This window comes from Engraulis encrasicolus, chromosome 8 (genome assembly GCF_034702125.1).
Source record: "Engraulis encrasicolus isolate BLACKSEA-1 chromosome 8, IST_EnEncr_1.0, whole genome shotgun sequence".
Taxonomy (NCBI): domain Eukaryota; kingdom Metazoa; phylum Chordata; class Actinopteri; order Clupeiformes; family Engraulidae; genus Engraulis; species Engraulis encrasicolus.
The window spans coordinates 3,651,328-3,675,577 of record NC_085864.1 but is presented as its reverse complement, the minus strand read 5'-3'; the positions used below and the strand labels follow the sequence as shown (position 1 = coordinate 3,675,577).

The 24,250-nt window shown below is 46.2% G+C and overlaps 1 protein-coding gene across 2 annotated transcripts in view; it reads right to left on the bottom strand.

Moving 5' to 3' along the window:
• Positions 1-19,783, bottom strand: part of tpst1 (tyrosylprotein sulfotransferase 1) — a 66,215-nt gene extending 46,432 nt beyond the window's left edge. For both annotated transcript variants that reach the window (XM_063204835.1, XM_063204836.1), the window contains exons 1-2: positions 19,561-19,783; positions 7,526-8,782 (exon numbers count right to left, since the gene is read on the bottom strand). In XM_063204835.1, the coding sequence (XP_063060905.1) occupies positions 7,526-8,388 (863 nt within the window). In that variant the 5' untranslated portion in view covers positions 8,389-8,782; positions 19,561-19,783. The remainder of the gene's footprint in view (positions 1-7,525; positions 8,783-19,560) is intronic.
• Positions 19,784-24,250: the final 4,467 nt, after the last annotated feature.

The following is a 24,250-nucleotide window of genomic DNA, read 5'->3' as shown; positions in this document are numbered from 1 at the left end:
GAGAGAGAGAGAGAGAGAGAGAGACAGAGAGAGGGAGAGGGAGAGAGAGAGAGAGGGAGAGAGAGCTGGTGGCTGCTACAAGCAGATAAATCAATTCTCCACAGAAAAGTCTCTTTCCATGGTGTCGGAAACAACAACAACCACCACCACCAAAAGAAACACCCACCACCAACCAATTAATAAAGAGGTGTGGGGAGAGCTGTCGCTATGCGGGGTCTTGTTACAAACACGGTCCCTTGGAGGAGCCTAAAGCTCCTGCCACTCTCAACATGGACAAGCCACCATTTAGAAGTCCCAGCGGGGGTGGAAAAAGAGGGGAAAGGACAGGGGAGGGGGGTTGGGTGGCGGGCAAAGGAAAAACAAAATCAATGAACACCATTCACAGCAATGAAGCCATGCCCTGGGTCAGTGGGTCTGCCCTGCTCCTGCCTTCGCCTTGCCTTGCCAGCCCAGCCAAGGAGAGCCTGGCTTGGGGAGAAGAGCAGAGCTGAGCTGGGCACGACTGCCTCCTTCTCTTGCGTGTCCGCCAGTAGGACGCAAACTGGAAATAGACCATGTATCGGTCGGTCAAGACATACTGGGCAGTATGAGGCATTGTTGGGAAACAAAGTGAGGTAGAGCTGTTTTGTGCAAGTGGCCACGACACCATTTCTTTAAAAGGGCAAGGACAACTTCAGGTATACACATTACCTTGTTTCGTCCTGTACCAAGGATGGTGAGTACCATATATTGTGACTTTTCCCCCATGAAGTAATGGCATCATTACATGAACGATTGCAAGTGCAAATACGAGGACAATATTTGGGGAAATGAGCAGCATACCAGGAGTCATCAGCATCATATCAGCCATGAAAAGCACAGTGATTATCTCTAGAGATTGACTGACTCAATCTCTAAAACATAGTCAGCCAATCTCTGATATCTAAAATAGAAACTGGGGTACACTGGCCTCAATCTTGCACAAGTGTGCCAACCAAGAGGAAATGGAGAGGAACTGTGTGGTAGACGGCCCTCTAGAAATGAAATTGTACAATATATATTGTTGCAACTCATAATAACACAGCGCTTCAATAGGGTAGCAGAGTAGAGTAGAGTAGTGTAGGAGGAAGTGGACGGGAAGTGGAGAGGAAAGTGGAGGAGGAGGAAGAGCGTAGTCCCATATGAAAAAAAATGGTTAAGAACTTGTCAGAAATATTGATATAAAATGTATATTACATGTATGATTTACTCCTGAAATTGGCCCTATTTGGGGTTCTCATACAGCATTTTATATGAACATTATATGAAGCATACAAAGAAAGTAATTGTATCTTAAACATTGTCTGTAAATACCACGTACAATTTGCACTTCATTCATATTGGTTTCAAATAACAATTCTGCATGAGAAAAGGGGCTACATTCAAGAGTAAATTTACCAAAAAAAGTATATCTGTTTTCACTGTCATCAAAAAATATTTTAGAATTTGTAAAACTTGTTTAAAACTTGTGTATGATTTGACAATATAATGTCCATATGGGGAGGAGGAGAAGTGGAAGAGCAATAGGATGAGGAGTGGAGGAGGGGAAGAGGAGGAGGAGGTGGAGGAGGAGGAGAAGTGGAAGAGCAATAGGATGAGGAGTGGAGGAGGGGAAGAGGAGGAGGAGGAGTAATGGAGTTCTATAGCTCAGTTTGTTGTTACTGTTCTCATCTTCCTCTGGCTGGCCTAGCTCTCCCTTTCCTCAGCACTACGGGAGTTTGGAGAGGAAGAGAGAACAAGGGAGTAAAGGAAAAGAGAGAGAGAGGGACAGAGTTCAGGGAGGGACATATGGCGGGAGCTTTTGGAGGTGGACCCTTGCTTTCCAGGACATTTCCCAGAGATTGGGCAGATTTCATCCGATTATGACCCAGATGTGAAGGGACAACGTCCATGATACAACTTTTAGTCAGAAAAATGTTGATAAATGAGAAAGGGAGGGGGAGAGAGAGGGAGAGACAGAGAGAGAGGGAAAAAAACGCATAAAAAAACTACTTGGCAGGACTTGGCTAGGTTATTTTTAAAAGCCTCAAAGCAGAGTTTCTGTTTTTTTTTTTCCAACCATAACTTTTTTTCATATTCTGTCCCCATGCGACTTTGGTTAAACAAAATTCAATCAGTCCACAGAATTCCTCAGATACCTAGCCCACTAGGCGGATGTGTGCAGATCTGAGAGTTCAGTGTATAGGTGTGTGAGAAAAAGACCAAAAGGAGCACTGTGTGTGTGTGTGTGTGTGTGTGTGTGTGTGTGTGTGTGTGTGTGTGTGTGTGTGTGTGTGTGTGTGCGCATGTACAGTTATGCTCAAAATAATTGCACCGTCTTTACAAAGGTGAGTAAATGTCAAAATTCGGTCACTCTTTACTTGACGTGTCGCTGCATAACACATTCATAGCAGCCGCTATACACTTCGCATGAAGGATTCATGACTGTTTCGTAAGACATTCATACCAAACCTTAAAAAAAAACATGGAACACAAAAGGACAGCAACTTGTCAAAATCAGTAATCATTGAGAGTTCAGTACAAAAACCGCAATGCTGTTTTGTTTAACTTTTATTTTGACAACTTGCTGTCCTTCCGTCCATGAAAGGTTTGGCATGAATGGGTATAAAGTGTGTGTGTATAAGGGAAGAAGGAAAGTGGGGGTGTTTGAACAGTGTGCACGTGTGTGCTTTTCATATAGTGTATGTGTGTGATCGCGTATGATCGAGAAAGAAAGTGTACGCACGGTGTATGTGTGTCTGTCTGCCCATGCGTGAGTGAGTATGCGAGTGTGGCTGAGGGTGCGTGTGTGTTCCTTTGAAATAGCACACTACCTGCTGGGCACAAAGACTCTCCCTGTGTCGGCCCAGTAGCCCTGCTCTCTTTCCCACCCTGCTCTCCGGCTTCCCTGGGGGATCAGTTCCCCACGGCTTCTCTCTTTCTCTCTGCCTCTCTCTCTCTCTGCTTCTCTTACCTCTATTTCTTTTTCGCTTCATCACACACTCTTTCACAAAGGACATGCCTGTGAAAAACACATCATGCCTGTGAAAAAAACACCTCGAGCGGAGGCTGGGAGTGGTCGGACCGCTGCCCCCATGGACCACAGAGGGAGAATATGGAAGAGGAAACACGAGCCCAGCGTTGTTCCACTGCATGAATATCAAGCAGCGGCTTACAGCAGGCTGCTACTCAATCTGCAGTGGCCATGCAGAAAGTAGAGAGTAGAGAGTTCTGACAGGAAGCCCACACTCACTGCAAATCACTCACAGAGAAGCCTGAGAATCTCCACATAGTTGAGGGGATATGCTGAGAAGCAAACTCACACACACAAAAAAGGAAGAGAGCGAGAGAGAGAGAGAGAGAGAGAGAGAGAGAGAGAGAGAGAGAGAGAGAGAGAGAGAGAGAGAGAGAGAGAGAGAGAGAGAGAGAGTGCGAGGGAGAGAGAGAGAGAGAGAGAGAGAGAGAGAGAGAGAGAGAGAGCAAAAGAAAAGAGAAATGTGTGGTAAGATGTTACAGTGGGATGAGATACTGTTCTCAAGAGACAAGAGCATTGAACCAGATGTGTAGTGAAGGGGACGAGATATACAAACACAACAAAACACAATGAAAAAGAAATGTGGCTTTGTTTTCAGGTCAACAGGAACAGGAACTGTGTGTGTGAGTTTGTGTACGTGTTAGGGATGCAAACGATTAATCGATAAATCGACTTTAATCGATCAATGCGCTACTCGATTAAACATTAATCGCAACTAATCGACAATTCAACTGACAAAGAGACCCAGGTGAAATGGGCATGTGAAGAGTGTGTGTGAAGAGGGATGTGAGTAGTGGGAATATTTAAATGACCTTTGAATTAAAATAGAATTAATTGAAATGTGGTATATTATCTACATTTAAAAAAAAAAAGATTTAGTAGGGTTTTTTTTTCGAGAAACATTGAGATTTTCAGGGGGGAAAACAACGCTTATCAATTAATCGTAAGTCGATCGATAAGCCTATAAACTAATGATTAATGAATTAATCGATAATTTGCATCCCTAGTATGTGTGTTTGCAAAGAGATAACGTGGTGTTACAACAAGTTTCCTGTCCCTGACTGTAATCTGCCCTGTGTGAGATGCCACAGCCAAACAACACCCAATCACACAAATATCTGGAGGGGGACACTGAGGTCAACCCAGAAGTTTACTGTTAGACACAGAGCAGCAAGGTGTGTGTGTGTGTGTGTGTGTACGTATGTATGTATGTATGTATGTATGTGTGTGTGTGTGTGTGTGTCCGTCCTTAACAAACCTTCCAAATACGGAGCTCATGGAGCACATGCCTGTTAGGCACAGGGCATCGAGGTGTGTGTGTGTGTGTGTGTGTGCGTGTGCGTATGCGCGTGCGTGTGCGCGCGTGTGTGTGTGTGTGTGTGCGCGTGTGTGTGCGCGTGTGTGTGTGTTTGACCTCAACACACTTTCTAAACACAGAGCTCATGGACCACATGTGTGCCACAACTAAGCGTGTCCCAGAGCACCCATAACACCAGATACAGATCTGAAGAGTCAGCCTCACTCCAGATGTAGCAGCGAGGTCGGGGAGAGAGAGAGAGAGAGAGAGAGAGAGAGAGAGAGAGAGAGAGAGAGAGAGAGAGAGAGCCCAGGCGAAAGAGAGAGACGCAATTCCTCATGTATGAAAGAGATTAATGAAGCGAGCACCAACATTGCCCTGGTACCCCCACACTGCTACCGCTCCCTGTAGGTGAGCTGCTAAATGCATCCTTGGATGTCTGACAAAACAGGCCTGTGTCACCACCACCACCACCACCACCACCACTGCCGCTGCCATGGCCCCAGGCCTTGTTTATGATAATAGGTGAACCAAAACGAAAAAGAAGGTCAATATCTCTGTTTCATGTCACCTACAGCATGAAAGACAATGCGCACAGTCCTGACAAGCTTGCAGTGCCAGTTCTACCAATAGGCATACTGGGCAATTACCTATGGCCCCACTAAATTCTGCCCTCTGTGGAACCAACCCGCCCTCGGCTCCATGTGGACCCTGTGCATGTTAGTCAAAGCTGATGACATTTTTCCTAAATTGTGTTTTCATGTGGTAGAACATTTTTATTCTACAGTCGTAAGAATATAACAGTATTTTAAAATGAACGGGGGGTTTGATGCACCCTCCCCATATGCACCCCTCCTGCACATATTCAAAAAGGGACCCGTGTCTGTGTTTCGTCTAGGGCCACCACACACAACTGCTGCTGTGAGCTCACTAGATCTTTTGGTCGCTGTGTATTAACCGGTTGTCTTTTCTCTTTTTTTTGCCATGAAACTAACGTGAGGTGTCTGCCAGTTGGAACTTGCCATAAGAATGCTGCTGGGCCAAGCTAGTTCATTCCTCTCCCTCCCCTCCTTAATGGTCTGCCCTGGCTAGGCTAATTTAACAGCCTTTTGCTTTCATTATGTGTGCTGCTGCTGAGGCGTTGTGGGCAGGAAGTGACAAAACGAGTGAAGCAAACACGATGGGTCTCCCTGGAGACCACGCTTTTTTTCCTCCCCTGAATTCTTATCAGCCCAGAAGTTTGAAGGAATGCATAGCTCAGCAGATACAGCAAAGCACACACACACACACACACGCATACCCCAAAAGGCTGGCCTGGTCATATCACATCTGAAATTGGTCTGTGTGTGTCGATGATTGCATCTATGCATATGCACAAGTGTGTGTGTGTGAGAGAGATATGTTTATGTGCGTGTGCACTCATGTACGTACGTGTTTGTATGTGCATGCGCTTGTGCAAGTCTATTTATGTGTGTATGTTTATGTGTGTGTGGAGAGAGAGAGAGAGAGAGAGAGAGAGAGAGATAGAGAGAGAGAGAGAGAGAGAGAGAGAGAGAGAGAGAGAGAGAGAGAGAGAGAGAGAGAGAGAGAGAGAGAGAGAGAGAGAGAGAGAGAGAGAGAGAGAGAGAGAGAGAGGACAAGACAAGTTAGCCAGCGCTGCAGCTGACATGACCCAGATACCTCTGGAAGTTTTAGCTCTGGGTGCCAGCAGGATGCTGCTGGCTGGTGCTCTGCCTGTTGGAAGAAATTTTTCGGGCGGGCGGTGGGTCTGCTTTGTGCTCAGGCCAGCCTTGTAATTACGGCCAAACAATTGCGGCTTGTTAAGCACTTAAAAACAGCAAAGGGAGCCGACCGACCATCGGCACCACCTTTGACGGCTCGCTCAAAAGGTCTGCAAAGAGAATTGGTCTTTTTACATAATGAATCGGGTCAGGAAGGACTTCTTCATCTCAGGAACGGATAAAAAGGCATGAGAGAGAGAGAGGGAGAGGGAGGGAGAGAGAGAGAGAGAGAGAGAGAGAGAGAGAGAGAGAGAGAGAGAGAGAGAGAGAGAGAGAGAGAGAGAGAGAGAGAGAGAGAGAGAGAGACAGAAAGACACACAGACACACAGACATAGGACAGGGACAGGCACACAGATTGGATGCTGCCAACTCTTGGGGAGCAAGACGAAAGCAGAGACAAAAGAAACAGAGTGACAGAGAGAGGTCAAATAGAGAGGTACAGAGAGAGCGGAGGCTGGCAACTTACTTGTAGAGCGAGCCGCCAGACAGACAAACAGACCGGCAGGCAAGAATGAGAGACAGTGTGAAAGAGAGAGAGACAGTGAAGAGTGAAGAAGTGGACACAGATGCAGAATGGATGCTGCTGCTTACTTTGGGAATGAGACAGAGACAAAGAAAGAGAGAGAGTGAGTGATGTATAAAGAAAGGGAATACAAGGCAACTTACTTGGAGAGCGACACAGCAGACAGACAAACAGAAAAGGAAAGAGAAGAGAAAAAGAGAGAGGACGGAGACAGAGACTGCATGCTCCTTGGAGTGCAACACTCCACGCCAAGAAGTAGTGCCTCACTTCACTTCAACTTACTTCAACAAAGTGACAGACAGAGACATGACACAGACTGGATGCTGACAACGTACATGTACTTGCAGAAATAGACAGAGAAAGACAGAGAGTGACAGACAGGACAATGGGTGCTTACCCATGACCTTCCCGATATGAGAGAGAAGAGAGGGAGAGAGAGAAAGAGAGAGAGAAAGACAGAGAGAGACAGAGAAAGAGAGAAAGACAAATAGAGAGCGATAGTGAGGGAAAATGGACAGAGAGAATCAGAAAAAAGAGAGAGAGACATGGAGAGAGAGAGAGAATACAGAGACATACAGACTATTAGTCACTGGCGACTTAGAGAGCACAGAACACAGAAACGAAAGAGGAGAGCGTGAGAGAGAGAGAGAGATATCGTGAGAGAATATAAGGCTTAATAACATACTTGGAGAACAAGACGCCGCCACTTTTGCCAGAAAGAGAGAGAGAGAGAGAGAGAGAGAGATATCGTGAGAGAATATAAGGCATAATAACATACTTGGAGAGCAAGACGCCGCCACTTTTGCCAGAAAGAGAGAGAGAGAGAGAGAGAGAGAGAGAGAGAGAGAGAGAGAGAGAGAGAGAGAATGAGAGAATAGGGCTTCATAACGTACTTGGAGAGCGAGACTCCGCCGGCCTTGCCGATGAGCTCCTCGTGGTGCAGCACGGCCTCGTGCCAGGGGATGTCCAGGAACTTGAGCAGCGTGCGCATCCACTTCTCCGGGTGCAGCACCAGCTGCTCGTAGTGCACGGCCAGGCACTTGTCCGACACCTCCAGGCACTGCGTGTACATGGTCTCTATGGCGCGGTTCCACTTGGTCAGGCAGTCGCGGTAGCTGCCCAGGTCGAAGCCGGCGATGGTGACCTTGCGCGAGATCATGGAGTGGACCGAGGCCCGGCCGTCGCGGATCATCAGCACGAACTTGGCGTGCGGGAAGATCTTGGCCAGGTAGGAGAGCGACTTGAGGGCGAAGGGGTCCTTGTTGCACAGGAAGGCGGCGGGCTCGCCGTGCTTGACGATGATCTCCAGCAGGAAGGCCTGCATAGCGGAGTCCAGCACCTCGTCCGTCACGCCCGCCTCGTCCAGCCGCATCTTCTCGCGGCCCGAGCGGCTCCACATCTGCTTCATGGCCAGGATGCGGGGGATGACGCGCGTCTCCTCGCCGCAGCGCACCTCCGGGTGGGCGTCCAGCATGGCGCGCATCAGCGTGGTGCCCGAGCGCGGCACGCCGCCAATGAAGATGAGCGGCATGTCCTTGTTGTAGACGAAGGGGCTGCTGAGGTTGTGGCCGCCGGTGCGCAGCGTGGCGTGCAGGCTGCTCAGGCTGACCAGAGGGCCGTTGACGCCGCCGGGGCCGCCGCCGCGCTCCTCGATGCGGTGGTGGCACTCCATGGCGTGGCGGCCCAGGTAGAAAACCGTCACCGAGCTGATGACCAGGCAGGCCACCAGCAGGTTCTGCTTCAGCTTTCCAATCATCTCGCTATGGTGGTGGTGGTGGTGGTGGTGGTAAGGAGGAGAGCTGTGGGAGGATGGTGAAGGAGAGTGGGTGTACGAGGAAGGATGATGGTGGGAGGAGATAAAGAAGAAAGGAGGGGAGATAGCACCAGAGAAAGGGTATACAAGCAGGAGGTATACAAGGAGGCGGGAGCTGGATGGATAGATGGGTGGGAAAGGGTCAAGGTGGGGGTGGGGGTGGGGGCAGGGGAGCAGAAGAGGAAGAGGAAGAGGAGGAGGAAGAGGAAAAGGGGAGGGGGAGGGGAGAGGAGAGAGGCCGTCCTTCAGGGCTGGCTGTTGGGGGAGGAGAGCAGAGAGCCGGTGGTGGAGGTGGAAGTAGCGGCCAGCGCTCGTTGGGTCCCCAGCTCCATGTGGCCTACACAAACACAAAACAGACCATTTCAATGTTAATTCATTTGCTATTTTACTACTTTATTTTATATCCTTATTTTATCTATACATTGTTTAAGCAGGGTAGTGGCATTGAGACGGTAATCTTGTTGGATGTGGCCTGTAGGAAAAGGTTTTTTTTCCATTTCAAAACTTTGCTGCTCTCTAGAAAAGTGCTACAGAGTTGAAATTAAGAACAGTTTTTTAACAGTCAGTCTTTCAATAATATAACAGATTATTTTATTCTATTCAGTTTTTTTTCTTTTCAATACTCACAGACATTTTTGTAGTGCTGAACCTTTTAATCTTTTAAATTACCCAAAGCCTCTATTCAAATATGCTTTAAAAGTTATCCAATGTAAAAGTTTCAATCTTCACAATATGAAGTCCACCCCCCCCCCCCACACACACACACACACACACACACACTTAATAACTGAATATTCGCCACTTCAGAGGAATTATTTGCGCAACATGACTGTGATCCAAATTCACCCCATTTATGGGCGAAATAAAATGACACTGCTCACAAAACAGCTCACACACACAGAATGACAGTTAATCAGCGATACACATGACTAGTCGGTGTCTGCCTAATACTGTATATGCATGCCTACTAAATCACTCATCAAATCCACTCACACACTAATTACAAACAATTCACAGGTTGGTCTGAATTGGCCATTTAGCAAAAGGGCAACATACTCCAATGAGTATTAAACACAAGGTTAGGCATCAAAAAACCTGCGTCTCGTCATAACAACAAAACACAGCCGCTCGGCTCGAATAGGCTACAAATGACTGCGGGAGACAGATCGTGAAAGCAGAGATTTCATATCCTCAGCGTTTTGTATGAACAGCATAATTTGATGCCCATGTGTGACGGCAGGAGACCGATGAGGTCTAAGAAATGAGAAACGAAGACTAGATTCAGTCGGCATTAAATCCTCACGGCTCATGTTTCATTCAATGCCTCTTTTCTGTCCCACTTCTCTTTTTGAAGTGCTGAAGGTTTAGTTTGACAAGGAGAACAAACAAGAAAGAAGAAGATGATGGATTATCTTCTTGAAAGTCTTCAATTTGCCCAGGGCAGAAACATGGCGTTTAGGGCCGTGTGGGCGGCACGTTTTAAAACACAAGAGGATCACGGCACATTACAACTACCGCAATGGGCTCCGGCTCTTGTGCTCTTTTGTCGCTTGGGTTGTGTGCAGAGGGTTTTTTTCTTTCCCGGAGCAAATCTGTGTGACCAGAGAGGTCTGACCTCACGCTGGCTCCATGCCGGCTCAAAGCCCTGCAGTTAGCACCGGGGCTCATTGGGAGTACAAGCAGGCGGCAGGAAACTGCGGAGAGGTGGCGGCACAGCTGGGAGCCTTCTGCGGAGGCCCACTGTACTTCTAGGCCTCCCCCTCCTCTCTGTTCATGAAGAGTGGGAGGGGGGGAGAGAGAGAGAGAGAGAGAGAGAGAGAGGAGAGAGAGAGAGAGAGAGAGAGAGCAAGAAAGCTAGATAGAAAGAGAGAGCCGTTTCCTTCTCCAAGCATAGATTGAGTGTGTTTGTTTCCACGTGTCTGTGTAAGTGTGTGTGTGTGCGTGCGTACGTGTGTGTGTGCTTGCGTGGGCAGAAGAGTGTGTGGGAGAGACGAGAGTTGTTTTTGCTGGCCATCAGCCAAGGGGAGTATTCCATGACTATATCCAAGAGTGTGCAAACGTGTTTTCCCCCCTCCAGTCCTATTTCAAAAAAGGTCCTTGCTGAAGTCCTGCGCTTTGATGGAATTCAGATGGACTGGAACTAACAAACACGCATCCAGTCTGGGCCAGTTACCTCACGAAAAGTTTGCCAAAGTTGTCATCATCTGCCCTTAAAAAGAAAAGAAAAGAAAAAAAACCTAAAGATAACAGAAAGAAAAGAATAAAAAACAAAGAAAACAATAAGAAAAGCTAAGAAAAAAAATTACAGAAACCCATGGGAAATGAAAACAGAGAAGCAGTGGATTGCTAAATTGCAGATCATTGTGCCAACAACACCCTGGTATCCGCTCTTATTCACATGAAGCGACTCCACTACGTCTGTTGGTCGGTCGTCTGATCGGAAAACAGTTTGCTTTTTGGAATGCCTTGAACACCACGTACGTAGGCCTGGTGACATTGTTTCAACAAGACTGTGATTCATGGCCAACTTTCTTCAAGGTTAGGCAGTGGTCACTTAAAGGACTCTCAACTGATGATCTGTCAGAAGATGAAGGGTTTGCTGATTGTGAGAAGCACTTTCCTGAACAATTGATATGATGAAGACGATGAAGAAAGAGAAGATTGGGAGGGAGAGAGAGAGAGAGAGCGAGAGAGAGAGAGAGAGCGAGAGAGAGAGAGTCCGACTGATTGGTATTCTACAGCATCCTAGCCGAGCGTGTGGGAGGAGATCAGACACAGTCAAGGACGACACCTACTCACAGTATGATGGGCGAGATCCAGCCTGAGCTCATCGCCAAGTGAAGCCAACGACCCCTCTCTCACACACACACACACACTACACTCCCACTTTCCAACAAGAACCCCGCCCCCTCCCCGTCACCCTCCTCCACAATTAATTCCCTCAGAGACACTTGAGGAATTACTACTCCATTCGATCAGGAGATCTGGCAACACACACACACATACACAAAGACACACACACAAAGACACACACACGAAGACACACACACACGAAGACACACACACACACACACACACACACACACACACACACACACACACACACACACACACACACACACACACACACACACACACACACACACACACACACCTACGTATGTCAGTTTCTGGCAAAGTCACCACTGAGCCCTTGTTGCACACGCTGCTGCTCCGCTCCCTCTCATCTCCTTTCCCATCATCCTCCGTCACGTCACTCCCTCCACAGGGACAAAAGCTGCCGGTGACACCAGCTGCCTCGCCTGCCTGTCGCTTTGGCCTTCGCCTCTCTGCTCCTCTCCTCTCCTCTCCTCTCCTCCTTCCTTCCTTCCTTCAGTCCTTTTCCTGAGTATTAATTATGGCCTTGGCTGCCTATTACTGCTAACCTTCAAGCTGTGACGTTCTCTCTCTCGCTCGCTCTCTCTCTCTCGCTCGCTCTCTCGCCGTCTCTCTTGCTGTCTCTTGCTCTCTCGACCTCCCTTTCTCTCTCACTCTCTCTGTCTCTTATCTGATAAAAGCAGGAAAGAAAAACACCATTCCAAACACTTCTGAAATTGTTTTGTTTATAAACCAAAGGCATTGATGGTAAATGAGCCTTGATTCTTTTTGGGGGTGTCTTTTAGACACAGGAACAGGACAAGCAAGCTCCTTTTTTCATGCATGCATGCCCTTGCTTGCTAGAAACAAGGTAGTAACATACAGCGGACTGCTAAGGTCATGTGATTACCATGCGCTGGTGAAGACTAGCGCTGTGTTGTGGTGGAAATGACGGCAGCCCCTCAACCATATGTTACACCTTCACACCATGTTGAGAAATGCACTAAAACATTCCGCCAGCTCGGGGTCGGGTCGTCACATCAAGGGGATGGGAATCATTCGTCAGGCCGCTGATAATTTACTCTCGACTGTGTTGAAACAAGTCCAGGTCATTTGTTGGGTTGCGACGACCCCCTTCAGCCCTTAATGAGCAAAGTGTTTCCTCCAATGCTACCTGAGTGTTTCTGCTTAATGTGATAAATTGGCTGAAAGACTCAAGTGGCCTCAAGGGGGGAAAAGCAAATATGACAAATGGCTTTGAAAAATATTAGGTAAATAAATAACACACATCTTTATGAAAATACAAGGGAAAAACAGGCAAAAAAAAAAAAACAAATAATTCCAGCTGCACAGTCTCATATCACCTCACCACCATCTTTCTCCTCACCACCCATCCGTCTTTAACGAGCAGGCAGCCGACACAAGGTCACACCTTCAGATGCTATCTTTAGAGCCTCGGCAGGGTAGGGAAGGGAAGGGCCAGTCTTCACACGTAATGGCCCGGCCAGGCCGACACCTCTGCACGTCGCTCGGTAGCCAGCCTAACTAATGGACAGAGAGGCCCTACTACACAGAGGCCTCGTCGTGTTAACCAAATGTACACAAACAGCCATCAGACAAACAAACCCAAAGCCCCAAACCTCTGGGGGTCTGTCAAATTAGAGACCACCAATGTGTCTTAACAAACATTCCTCTCACAGTCGCGACCAAATGATGACGAGACGCGACGCGACCAGACTGACTAGACTGGAGCTGCATTCCTCAATGGTTCCAAGTGGAGAGCCGCCCAACTGAATTAAGCTCCAGCGTTAGCCGGCGTGGCCTACAAGGGTTTCGCGTTTCACCTTTGTGAAGCTTGAAATGAAGAAGGTGTTAGTATTAATTTAATAGAGGCCGCTACACACGTCTGTTAGTGATATCCCTCTACTGGATTTTTCCATTGATCCGTTTGGGGTTATTCTCAATGGGCCAATGCTGAAACCAGACCACAGCACAACACTTAATAAGAAGGGTGGACCGTTTCAGAAGGAGGCCCTGGCCCTGACAGACAGCATGGGAAGGGGTCTGGCTTCGAAAAGAAGAATGAAGAAGGGAGGAAGGGAGGAAGGGAGGGAGGGGTGAGGATGGATGGACAGACGATTTGCTGGGGATGAAATGAATTTTTCCAGATGGAGAAATAATGGTTGGAAAAAATTCCAACTGTGTTCTTCAATGTGGTTTCTCGTGTTCCGCCATCTCTCTGTTGGTGTTTGTTGAAAGCCTTCATCTCTTCAATGGCACAGATTCAGGCAGCCGTAGAGTATTTAAAGCCAACCTTGGGATATGTTGATCAAAGGGCTTCATCAAGGACAGAGAAAGCACCATGAGGGCTTTGTGCTGTACAAGCGGCGGTCAAAGGAAGAATCACAAAGAAATTTGAAATCCCAAACATATTGTGTAACGAGGTCATGGAGAGGACCCAAATCTGCTTTGGGACGTAACTTATCGTAAAGGGTCGACTAAGATGCTCTAAGGCACTGGTTTTCAAAGTGGGGACCACGGCAGGTTGATAGGGAAAGTATAGCTTAACAAAATCAATAATTGTATGTTCAAATTATACAATCCCAATATGGCACTACCTCACAGACTTAGTGCAGGCCTATGGGAGCCTTACCCTATATGTCTATGATCTGCCTGCTGTTTGGGCATGATATGAAAAGGGCAGTAGGTAGGTTTGCATCATGTTTTCTACAGTACTTGAATGGGTTTAAGAATGTGGCAAATGAGTTATGAAAGCGGGTGGACAGGAACAAAATGGCGTGGCACGGCCCCTGTCAGGGGGGGCTTGGCTGGAAGTTTGGGAACCCCTGCTCTAAGAAGCAAACAAGACAAAATGTGCTGAAAGAATAAACAATTACCACCTTCAAAGACATAAGATTTTCCTTAATGGGCTAATAGTATTCAATCAAAGAAGCGCAAGAAGACAGCACTCAAGGACACAAAGCGTCAGTCAAGTGCAATGTAATGCAATGTGAAATTCAGTATCCAGTTTAAAAAACTGAAAACCATCAGGCCATAGTGTGAGCATGGCTCTTCCAGTTTCCAACACTATCCAATCACTCTGTAAGTTTACATACAGAGAAATCCAAAATTATTGCCTTAGTCGGGTCTAATGTCTGCATTTAAGGTCAATAATCTAGCTTGCAATGATTATGCAAAATAACGCTTTGCCCTGGAATAAAACTCCCTAAGAGTGGAGATTACAGATTAAGGTTTTCCCCACTGGGCCTTCATGGCCCTCGAGCCTGATCAGCCAGTGAGGACCGCAACGGTAAATACACACACGCAAGCACTCCACAGAAAGCTCCTCTCACGTCACCAGATTTACTCAACAAAAATGGAAAGCAGTAACGTACGATCTGCTAGTTGGAAGAGGTTAGCTGTAAATAACATGTAGAGCCTCTACCCGAGTGAGCTGAGCACAGCACAGCACAGCACAACACACCAACAGCCACCACACTGGGGGATAAAGCCGCCCAGTAAATCCCTTATGGTCACAGCAAACCATTAAACGTCCCTTTGTCTGTCTCACTCACTAATCTGTCGGGATTACACGACTCAGACTCAGACAATGATTCAAAACAACACCAAAAATGTATACTGTATATTGGAAATATATGAAACCATAATAGAATAATAGCCTGGAGGGAAGAGAAGGGGCACAGGGGGGTTGTTATTTAGTTACCTGCACAGGAATGTACAGTTCAAATTCCAAGCCCTGTCAATGTCAGCAACACAGTGGCCAGGTGGTGGTGGAGGGAATGGATAGGGGCTGACCTCCTGACCTGTGCATTGTGTTTCTCAGTGCCTCAGGACGATGGCAGCAATGCTTAACAACTCTGCCATTAAAAAAAGCTAATCCTCGTCTCCAGTCTAGGCCCACAAATACTCTTTAAACAGACATTACAGTATCAGGTTTCTTGCTAATCTTAAAAGAAAAAAATGAGGATCATTTTCTTCCTCACACAGATTGTGAAAATGCTCGACATTTGAGACACGACTTGGATTAGCCATGACTTAGGAGCCTTGCTCTGCTGCTGAGCTTCATCCTATTTGATATTCACATAACTAAGTCTTACCTGCACTGGTGGTTTAAAAATGTGCAGAACACGTCACACTTCAAGGCTAATCTCGCTGAACAAAGTGACAGCAGCTACCATGCAGAGACACAAGATTCAGAGAGAGAGAGAGAGAGAGAGAGAGAGAGAGAGAGAGAGAGAGAGAGAGAGAGAGAGAGAGAGAGAGAGAGAGAGAGAGAGAGAGAGAGAGAGAGAGAGAGAGGGTGGAAGAGTGGGAGAGAGGGGGGAGCTAGTGAGAGAGTAAGAGAGAGAGAGAGCTCATAGGAAAGGAGAGAGTGACTGCCTGTTTCCTTTCAGACAAAATGAATTGCCCTCCAACACGATGCACAACACATTTCAATCAGTTATCGTCTACATTTAGCTCAGCCATATCAAGTGCAGGTGGAGAGAGAGCCAGAGAGAAAGAAAGAGTGAGGGGGGGGGAGAGAGGGAGAGACAGGGTGACTCATATTTACATAAGGCAACATCAGGAAAGCCATCGGTTTTCATCATATAGGTGGATTAACTCACTGACAACGTTAAGGCCTTTTGATTGATTTCATTCAGCTGATTGACTGAATGTATTTAGTTCAAACATGTAGGAAAAACAATTGACAACAATTGTGTACAAAAGACGCGACAATAAAACAAAACAAAACAAAACATAAAACTAAACAAAAAACTGTTTAAGTATGGCTTTCACCCGCCTTCTTACAATTCTGGAAAGGAGAGGGAAGAAGGGCTGAGTTGAATTGCCCCCCCCCCCCCCTCCCTTTTGCGATTGTTGAGCCATAGGTTAAAAGTCCAGCTTGGGCTCTGTGCGTACTCCTGTGCCTTTGGTTCTTGGTAAACATTGGTAATAGCACGAACGCCAACATCCGTGTCAAAAAATCAATAGGACAGTGTTGCATGGTTGTAAAGCCATTTGGCTGTGCGTGTTTGCTTGTGTAGGTGTGTGTTACCATGCGTGTGTGTGTGTGTGTGTGTGTGTGTGTGTGTGTGTGTGTGTGTGTGTGTGTGTGTGTGTGTGTGTGTGTGTGTGTGTGTGTGTGTGTGTGTGTGTGTGTGTGTGTGTATATGTTTGGAGAGATGGGGGGATACATTATCTGGACCCAAAAGAAACCCCTCCCCTCTCATCACAGAAATCAATCATTCCAAACCACATCCAACAGCGTGGATGGCAAACCAACTGTTAGTGAGCCCAACTGTCCTTTGACAAGGCTTTAGATTAAACTAATAAAACAAAATGATAGACCTAAAAAAGTGCAAAGGTGTTACACAACGGTTGAAGAGAAGACATTAACCTAGGGAGTTGGTGTGGCAGCCGTGGCCTAACGGTTAGGGAGTTGGTCTTTCAATCTGGGGGTTGTAGGTTCGGATCCCACCTCACCTCTCCCTACACCTCCACCCACGGCTGAAGTGCCCTTGAGCAAGGCACCAAATCCCACATTGCTCCAGGGACTGTAACCAATAGCCTAAAAAATAGTAAATGTAAGTCGCTCTGAATAAAAGCGTCAGCTAAATGAAATGTAATGTAATGTAATGTAATTAACCTAATGTGTAATCGAGTAGTCAAGGCATATACTCTATGCCGTTTTTTCCCATTCTTCTTCCCGTTTTTGAAGAAAGCGTTTCCTCAAATGTGCCAGACCACACAGAGGAGCTTGGCAGCCAGTCAGTCCATCAGCAGTCATGCGGCCCCCGTCCTATCCAATCCTGAGTGGACGGAGAGATGGACAGAGGGCCGGCTCTGCATCTCAATTCTGCAGGTGAAACTTCATGGGCACGGTGCCTGGTGTCAAGACACACACTCTCTCTCTCTCTCACACACACACACACACACACACACACACACACACACACACACACGCACGCACACACACACACACACACACACACACACACACACACACACACACACACACACATACTGCGAGCACAAGCACACACACACACACAGCACAAACTTGCGTGCACCAGCGGTTGCGGTGTATTACAAGCACGAGCGCACACACACACGCACACACGCACACACACACACACACACACACACACACACACACACACACACACACACACACACACACACACACACACACACACACACACACACACACGCACACACGCACACACACACACACACACTACAAGGCCATTTCAAATGCAAGTGACCTGCTCTCTGCTCCACCAAACAAGCAGAGCAGCTGAGCAGCACAGCGCCCATGGGTACCTTAAAAAGCCTGCACGGACACATTGGACACACACAACATGAGCTAAATTGCCCCGGCCTGTAATCAATAACATCAATAGCAAAATATTACCAGTGTCCCACACTGTCCACATTGACATCTTTACCCTTCTAAGCATATACACGCACAGCCACAAATATGGGCCGATGGATAGATGGGCACATGAACATACACGTAACACAAGCCTGCACACACGCACACATACACACCCATAGCCTACACACACATACACACACATAGAGACTACACACGTGTCACACACACACACACACACACACACACACACACACACACACACACACGCACACACACACACACACACACACACACACACACACACACACACACACACACACACACACACACACACACACACACACACACACACACACACACACACACACACACACACACACACACACAACTGATTTACTGATAAATCAAGAACTAGACTTGGTAAATCTCGACATTCCTTTTTCCAATTAATCTGCTCTGCAGAAATGAGGTGTCTTCTGTCTTGTCATGCATGAATAGCCTAGACAGTGGCGGCACAACTTTGCATCTGATTTGAAGAGATGTTGCGGACCCTGCAGTGAGCACAGCACACTCATTGAGTGATATGTAAAATACTGATAATCCAGGAAATACAATTCAGAAAAGAGATAGAGAGAGTACAGCACGCTTGCCTTATTACTTGGTGCTAGAAAGATGAAGAGTAGAAAACAACTGTCAAAACAGCAACCAGGGGCATTTTACATTATTATTTCGTGTTAGAAAAAATGAAGAGATGGACCTTTAGGGTGTTTTTAAAGCAATTAACATTAGCAGAGCATAGGCACTTATGTGGAGAACGATACAGGCTGATATTTACTGTTAGTCTCGCATTCACCGTCCGCTTACAGACATCTCCGTTTACTCGTTTCTCACCCCCATCCTGCTATAAAATACGAATGTAGATCACAGGATAGAGAAATTGGGCTATGATGAGGAGGTAGGATACTCCTGCTGCAGGCGATCTTTGAAGATCACTGTGATACATTGTTGCTCATGCAGCCGCGCGCCCTGCCTAATATTCAAAATCATAACCTCATGCCCACCGCCTCAATTAATAAACATGGAGAACAGTGGGGAAACTTTAAGGTGTTCCCTGTCTATCTTATTCAAAGAAGTTAGGGGAAAATAAGGAGTAGACATTTGTCTTAGTTTTCTGATCAATCATTAACCATTAAAAGATCATGTCGTTAGACTAGGCTACAAAACGAGAGTACCAACAGTCAGCATTTCCCCACCAGCATCCTAATATCGTTTCGCTTTTAAATTTACGTGTTCACGTGTAATTGTTGACTAGTAACAACAAAGTGTCCACCCGGTGTTTACATAACCGCCAGGCAGCAGCTGAGCTCGCTAACAGATGTAGTGAAACCAACACAAGAATTAACGCAAACATAGCTGATCCGACTTAAGTGGTCCTATCGGTCCAACATAATTGTCAGGGTAGCACTGACATGGAAACGTTAACATTCCGATCAAGGAGGCGATCGGATCGGATCACATCCACTGTCACAGTGCAGACAACAGACAGACGTAAGGCAAGTATGTGTCAAAATCACACTAGTTCTGGTCATTTTCTCTCTCTTCTCTCACAGTGGCACGTGCAGGACACTACTAATTTTTTCCACCAAGGAAAACACCGAAATTGCGCACGCACAGACCATTCGGTCTCCCCCTTCCAGTCACAAACGCATCTGTCTGAACAAGACATACCGCTACTTGGCTGTCTGCTCACAAGACAGAAACATAGCCTGGGAACTACTGAGGGACACCGCTGGCTAGAAAGGAGAGGAAGCGAAGCAGGGGCATTAACAATGTACCTCAATCTAACTGTACAGCTGTAGATTTGTAGTGTAGCCTACCTTTAATGCAGGAGATCTGCGGCGGCAGAAAATCGCTAGTCTGTTTAGCACACACTTCCACGGTCTAGGGCGCGTTTGTCTATACTCTCCATTTGTCCAACTCTCTTTTCGTTCGGCGCTCAAAAAAGGCGACAGCCAAGTCCACCAAAAACTGCTTTCTCTCTACAATTGTATCACGGTAAACGCGTCACCTCTTCTTTACTAGTCTGGTACAGTCGCTTTGAAAGCGGGCTGCGGATTGGGCGGGTGAAAGACGAGAGATCAGAAGCCAACCTTGTGTCAGAGCATGGGATTGGCTTATGGCTTCGAGAGAGGGACGAGCTGTGCGCCAGCCCTTTTAAAGGGACAGCGCCCTGACAGCCTGTAGGAATGGGCCTGTTTCTCCTTATGCTATTATATGCATATAGGCCTAGTTCTACTCCATATCCATAACATTGGACCTTGGTATGCGCTCTGTGAGCATAAATATGGGAATATTATGCTCTGATCTATGCATTTATATCACTGTGTTTTTTCTTGTTAAAATAACAAGTTGACGCACACATTTGGAATGACAGAGTGCACATGTGTAATTGCTCATAATTTAATAATGTTAATGCGAGGAACGCTCTTGCTAAGTAACAGGACAAGGAAAACACATCTAACTGTGTCTCGCCCCCATCTCTCACAGCAAGCTAATAGGCCATGCAGCATACAGCTCTGGGAAATTGGTGTCCTATTTGACTCAGCTCATTAATGTATCAATGTTCCAAATTTGAAAACACAACGCTGCGCACTAAAGTAATTGATTCATGCTGCCCGTTTGCCGCCTCTGGGATCCATACCCAGCTGTGCCAAAGTGCTTGGCTGCCCCGTTCACTGTGATGATAATGGGGGCGTACATCACAGTGCATATATGTTAAATGGACAGCGCTGACAGGAGCTCATATCTCACATCAAACTAGTTTGATTCCTCCACAGGCCCGGGCCATTGGTGGATGGCTGTAGCAGGACAGATTGAAAGGGAGGCAAAGTGCGATTATTTATGGGGGCATGCTCTATAGTACAGCACAAAATGGGCCCTACATGCACAAGGGGATTACATGCCTCCAACCCCATTAGAATAAAGTAAAGACTTCTCGTTAAAATAGAGCTCTCGTTATTAATTATTACAGTGCTTATTCCTGCTTATGGAGTACATGTGACCTCATGCAGAGGCCTCTGATGGCATAGGATGGGTTAAGTCCGCTGTAGAAGAAATGCTCCAAATAGTTTGATTGCTGCACCAAAACATGAACACAAATACAGTCTGCAACACCAGCAACACCAGCAATCTCTTTCAGCAGAGTGTGAAGGGACCTCGAGCTGTCGTGGTAAACACCAGAGTTCTATAAAGTAGAAATAGAAGTAGAGTGTAATAACAACACTTGTGATATGGTATTACATGGTTTCAACTTTGTAACAACACACCGTTGGTGTTGTAATTACATCTGTAAAAGTACTTCCACTTCTACTTTATACAACTCTGGTAAACACAAATACACAAACACGCCCACGCACACACACACACACAGTAAATGTTGCGGTGTTACTTCAACACTTAGAGAGTTCATTTGAGTCCAAATGATGTCAAATCAACTCTCTAAGTGTTAAATGAGCACTGCAGAATTTACAGTGCACGGGCACACACACGCACACACACGCACACACACACGCACACACACACACACACACACACACACACACACACACACACACACACACACACACACACACACACACACACACACACACACACACACACACATACACACAGCTATGCCATTAGCACTCATCATTTCAGCTGTGTTTCGCAGGGAAAAATGTGTCTGCTTGGCCGCATTGGCCCTGTGTCTGAACTGAACTGAAGGGTGCCATTAATGACTGGAATTAGTGCTCCTCCGCGCTGCACTTACCCTTCTCTCACCCCGAAGAGGGTAACTGGTTTAGAGAGGAGTGGCATTTCTGGCACATTACTGCAGTGGTTCCCAACAGGGGGTCAGGACCCCTGGGGGGGTTATGGAGGCATAGCAGTGGGGACATAGAGAGAAGGGAGTTTGTGTCAAAATGGGAAAACCAGAGATTAACAGGTTGCATAAATTGGTTAGGCGCAGTATTCACTAAATCATTTTATGTAGCCTATTTACTTTTCCTGTGAATTTCAAATGAACCCCTTAGCGCATAGCCTATGTTATAACCTTGCTGTCACCAACATTGTAATGGCTATGTCTTACTCTTTTACTTAAGAATCTTAGTAATGTCATAGCAATGTTGATATGATGTAGTTGAGTATTCCAGCAAATAGTGAATAATAGGCCCACTGGCGATCCCATCTGCAGAAAAGATGCTACAAAATGTGGGAATATGGGAATGTGAAGGGAGCGGGTGTTCATAGGTCCAGAAGGGGGTCTCAGCAGAAGAGGTTTGGGAACCATTGCCTTCGCTTCGGAGGAGGCAGCAGCACAGCAGGGGAATGGGGACCAGGCAGGGGACTGATGATGTGTGCATGTGAAAACACATTTGTAGGCTTTGGTTTCATTTGACTGATGTTTGAGTTTGATTCTATTCCAAGTGGGCATCGCACCTTTCGGTTTGCATCCTGGAGGTGGGTGCGAATAGGTTCCATAAAGCAATGTGGTGTCAGATTTCTTTTGTGTGGATTAATGCACGCCGTACCTCCAGTGGCACGATGTAATAGTCATTGAAATGTAACTACCATAGCACTACAATACTATGACACAACACAGGCCCTTTAGTAATGCACCACGACTTGGTCATTACCATACTGGTAACAACAAATGTATAAAGCCGTGTCTTAAGGGGCTACACAAAAATAGGCATGTGCATAAATGTGGGCACTGACAGGGCTCTTGAGCTTGACTCTTATCCACTGGCATCACCCATCAGACTGTTGATTGCAATGCAAATATGTGAATGGAAATGTCCTGCTTGCCTTGGGATTAAACGCAGTCAACACACCATAGGTTAATGGCAACATTATACTGCGGGGAGGAGGTCACTCATACACTTAAGATTTCACTTATGGATTTTTAATGACATGTTTTATGGTTTCGTAAACATGACATATAGCCAAAGACAAACAAAGACATAATCAGATCTTGATCTACGTGTTTTGATGCGATAAAAAGGGGAGTAAGATTGCCTTTCTGTGTGTATATGCACTGTACAAATAGGTCACAGTGTCGCTGGTTTATGCGTGTGTGTGTGTGTGTGTGTGTGTGTGTGTGTGTGTGTGTGTGTGTGTGTGTGTGTGTGTGTGTGTGTGTGTGTGTGTGTGTGTGTGTGTGTGTGTGTGTGTGTGTGTGTGTGTGTGTGTGTGTGTGTGTGTGTGTGTGTGCACGTGCCTATGTCTGTACGTGCGTATGTGCGTGCGTGCGTGTGTGTGTGTCAGAGACAGACAGACTGCATAGAATTTTAATATACAGTAAGAATCAGCATTTATACACAAATACAAATGTGGCGTTGTAAATTTTTATGGTGCCAACGCAAAAAAAGAGATCTCCACCAGTCCTCTAAATTTGACTCTAAAACAGAAAATAGCAGTGGTTTGACATGCTGCTGTGGTTTGGTGTTAAACTGAGTCACTCTCTCATCCTGTACGTTATTGTTTGTGGTGGATTGCAGCGCGTCTTAGCTCCAAAATAACATTGCACATGTGCCAATACTCAACACATGTGCTATTGTCGAAAATTGTTCAATTGTCACATCTTCAGGAAACCCCTGTTGGATGAAACACATCCTACACCTCAGAAATAGCACCACAGCTGTTAAAAGACACCGTGGGAAAAATACATTAAAAAGGAAACACTGCAGAGACTTACACAGAAGAAGCGTCTTTGGGGGAGGTTTTGGTGTGAACAGGATGACAGACTTGTGAGAAAAGAACAGACTTGTCTTGTGATAGAATTGTTGTTTTTAACCTATGTATTCAGATGATTCAAGCGTTGGTTATAATAGGACTGAAATTAATCTGGGCTGTGTTTCCCAAAACTCTTAAGAAGGCCTAGTACTTAGTATGAGGTCTCACATCATCACTAAAAGTTAATACATACTATTTTACCTAGCACATGCACTTTGCGCAAGCATTTTATTTGCATTTGCAAGAAAAACAAAATTTAGGCTATGTGTAAACTTTTAGCGATGTGGTATATTGCCTAGGGGACACCTCATACTAAAGTACTACTTAGGCCTAAGTACTACTTAAATGTTTTTTTGGGAAACGAATCCCAGGTCATTTCAAGCAACACTTACATTTTTTTTTGTAACCTTAAAAAAATGTTTCTCAAAATCGTTCCATTGGTTCATCAAATGCATACGTGATGAAAAACCCCTCCGAGTTTACTTTTAACTCTGTTAGGACATTTGGAGGAGTGTTTCTCTGCAGATGTCTACAAGAGACTAATTCTACTCCCAACATGCCTGGTCAGTCACTGAAAGCCAAAACCCATTGCTTTTAAAATAAATGAAACTTAGAATAATAAAAGTATCCAATGACGTCAAATGTCCATCCCCAAAATGCCATCAGGCAGAGTGGTCACTTCAGTCCACCGCTCCTCCTCCGCTCAGTTCAAAGGACTTGCTAATAAACTACAAGAGGAGTCCAGAGCGAACACTGTTAATGCTGCCCAGCGTTATAGAGAAGCTGGACATC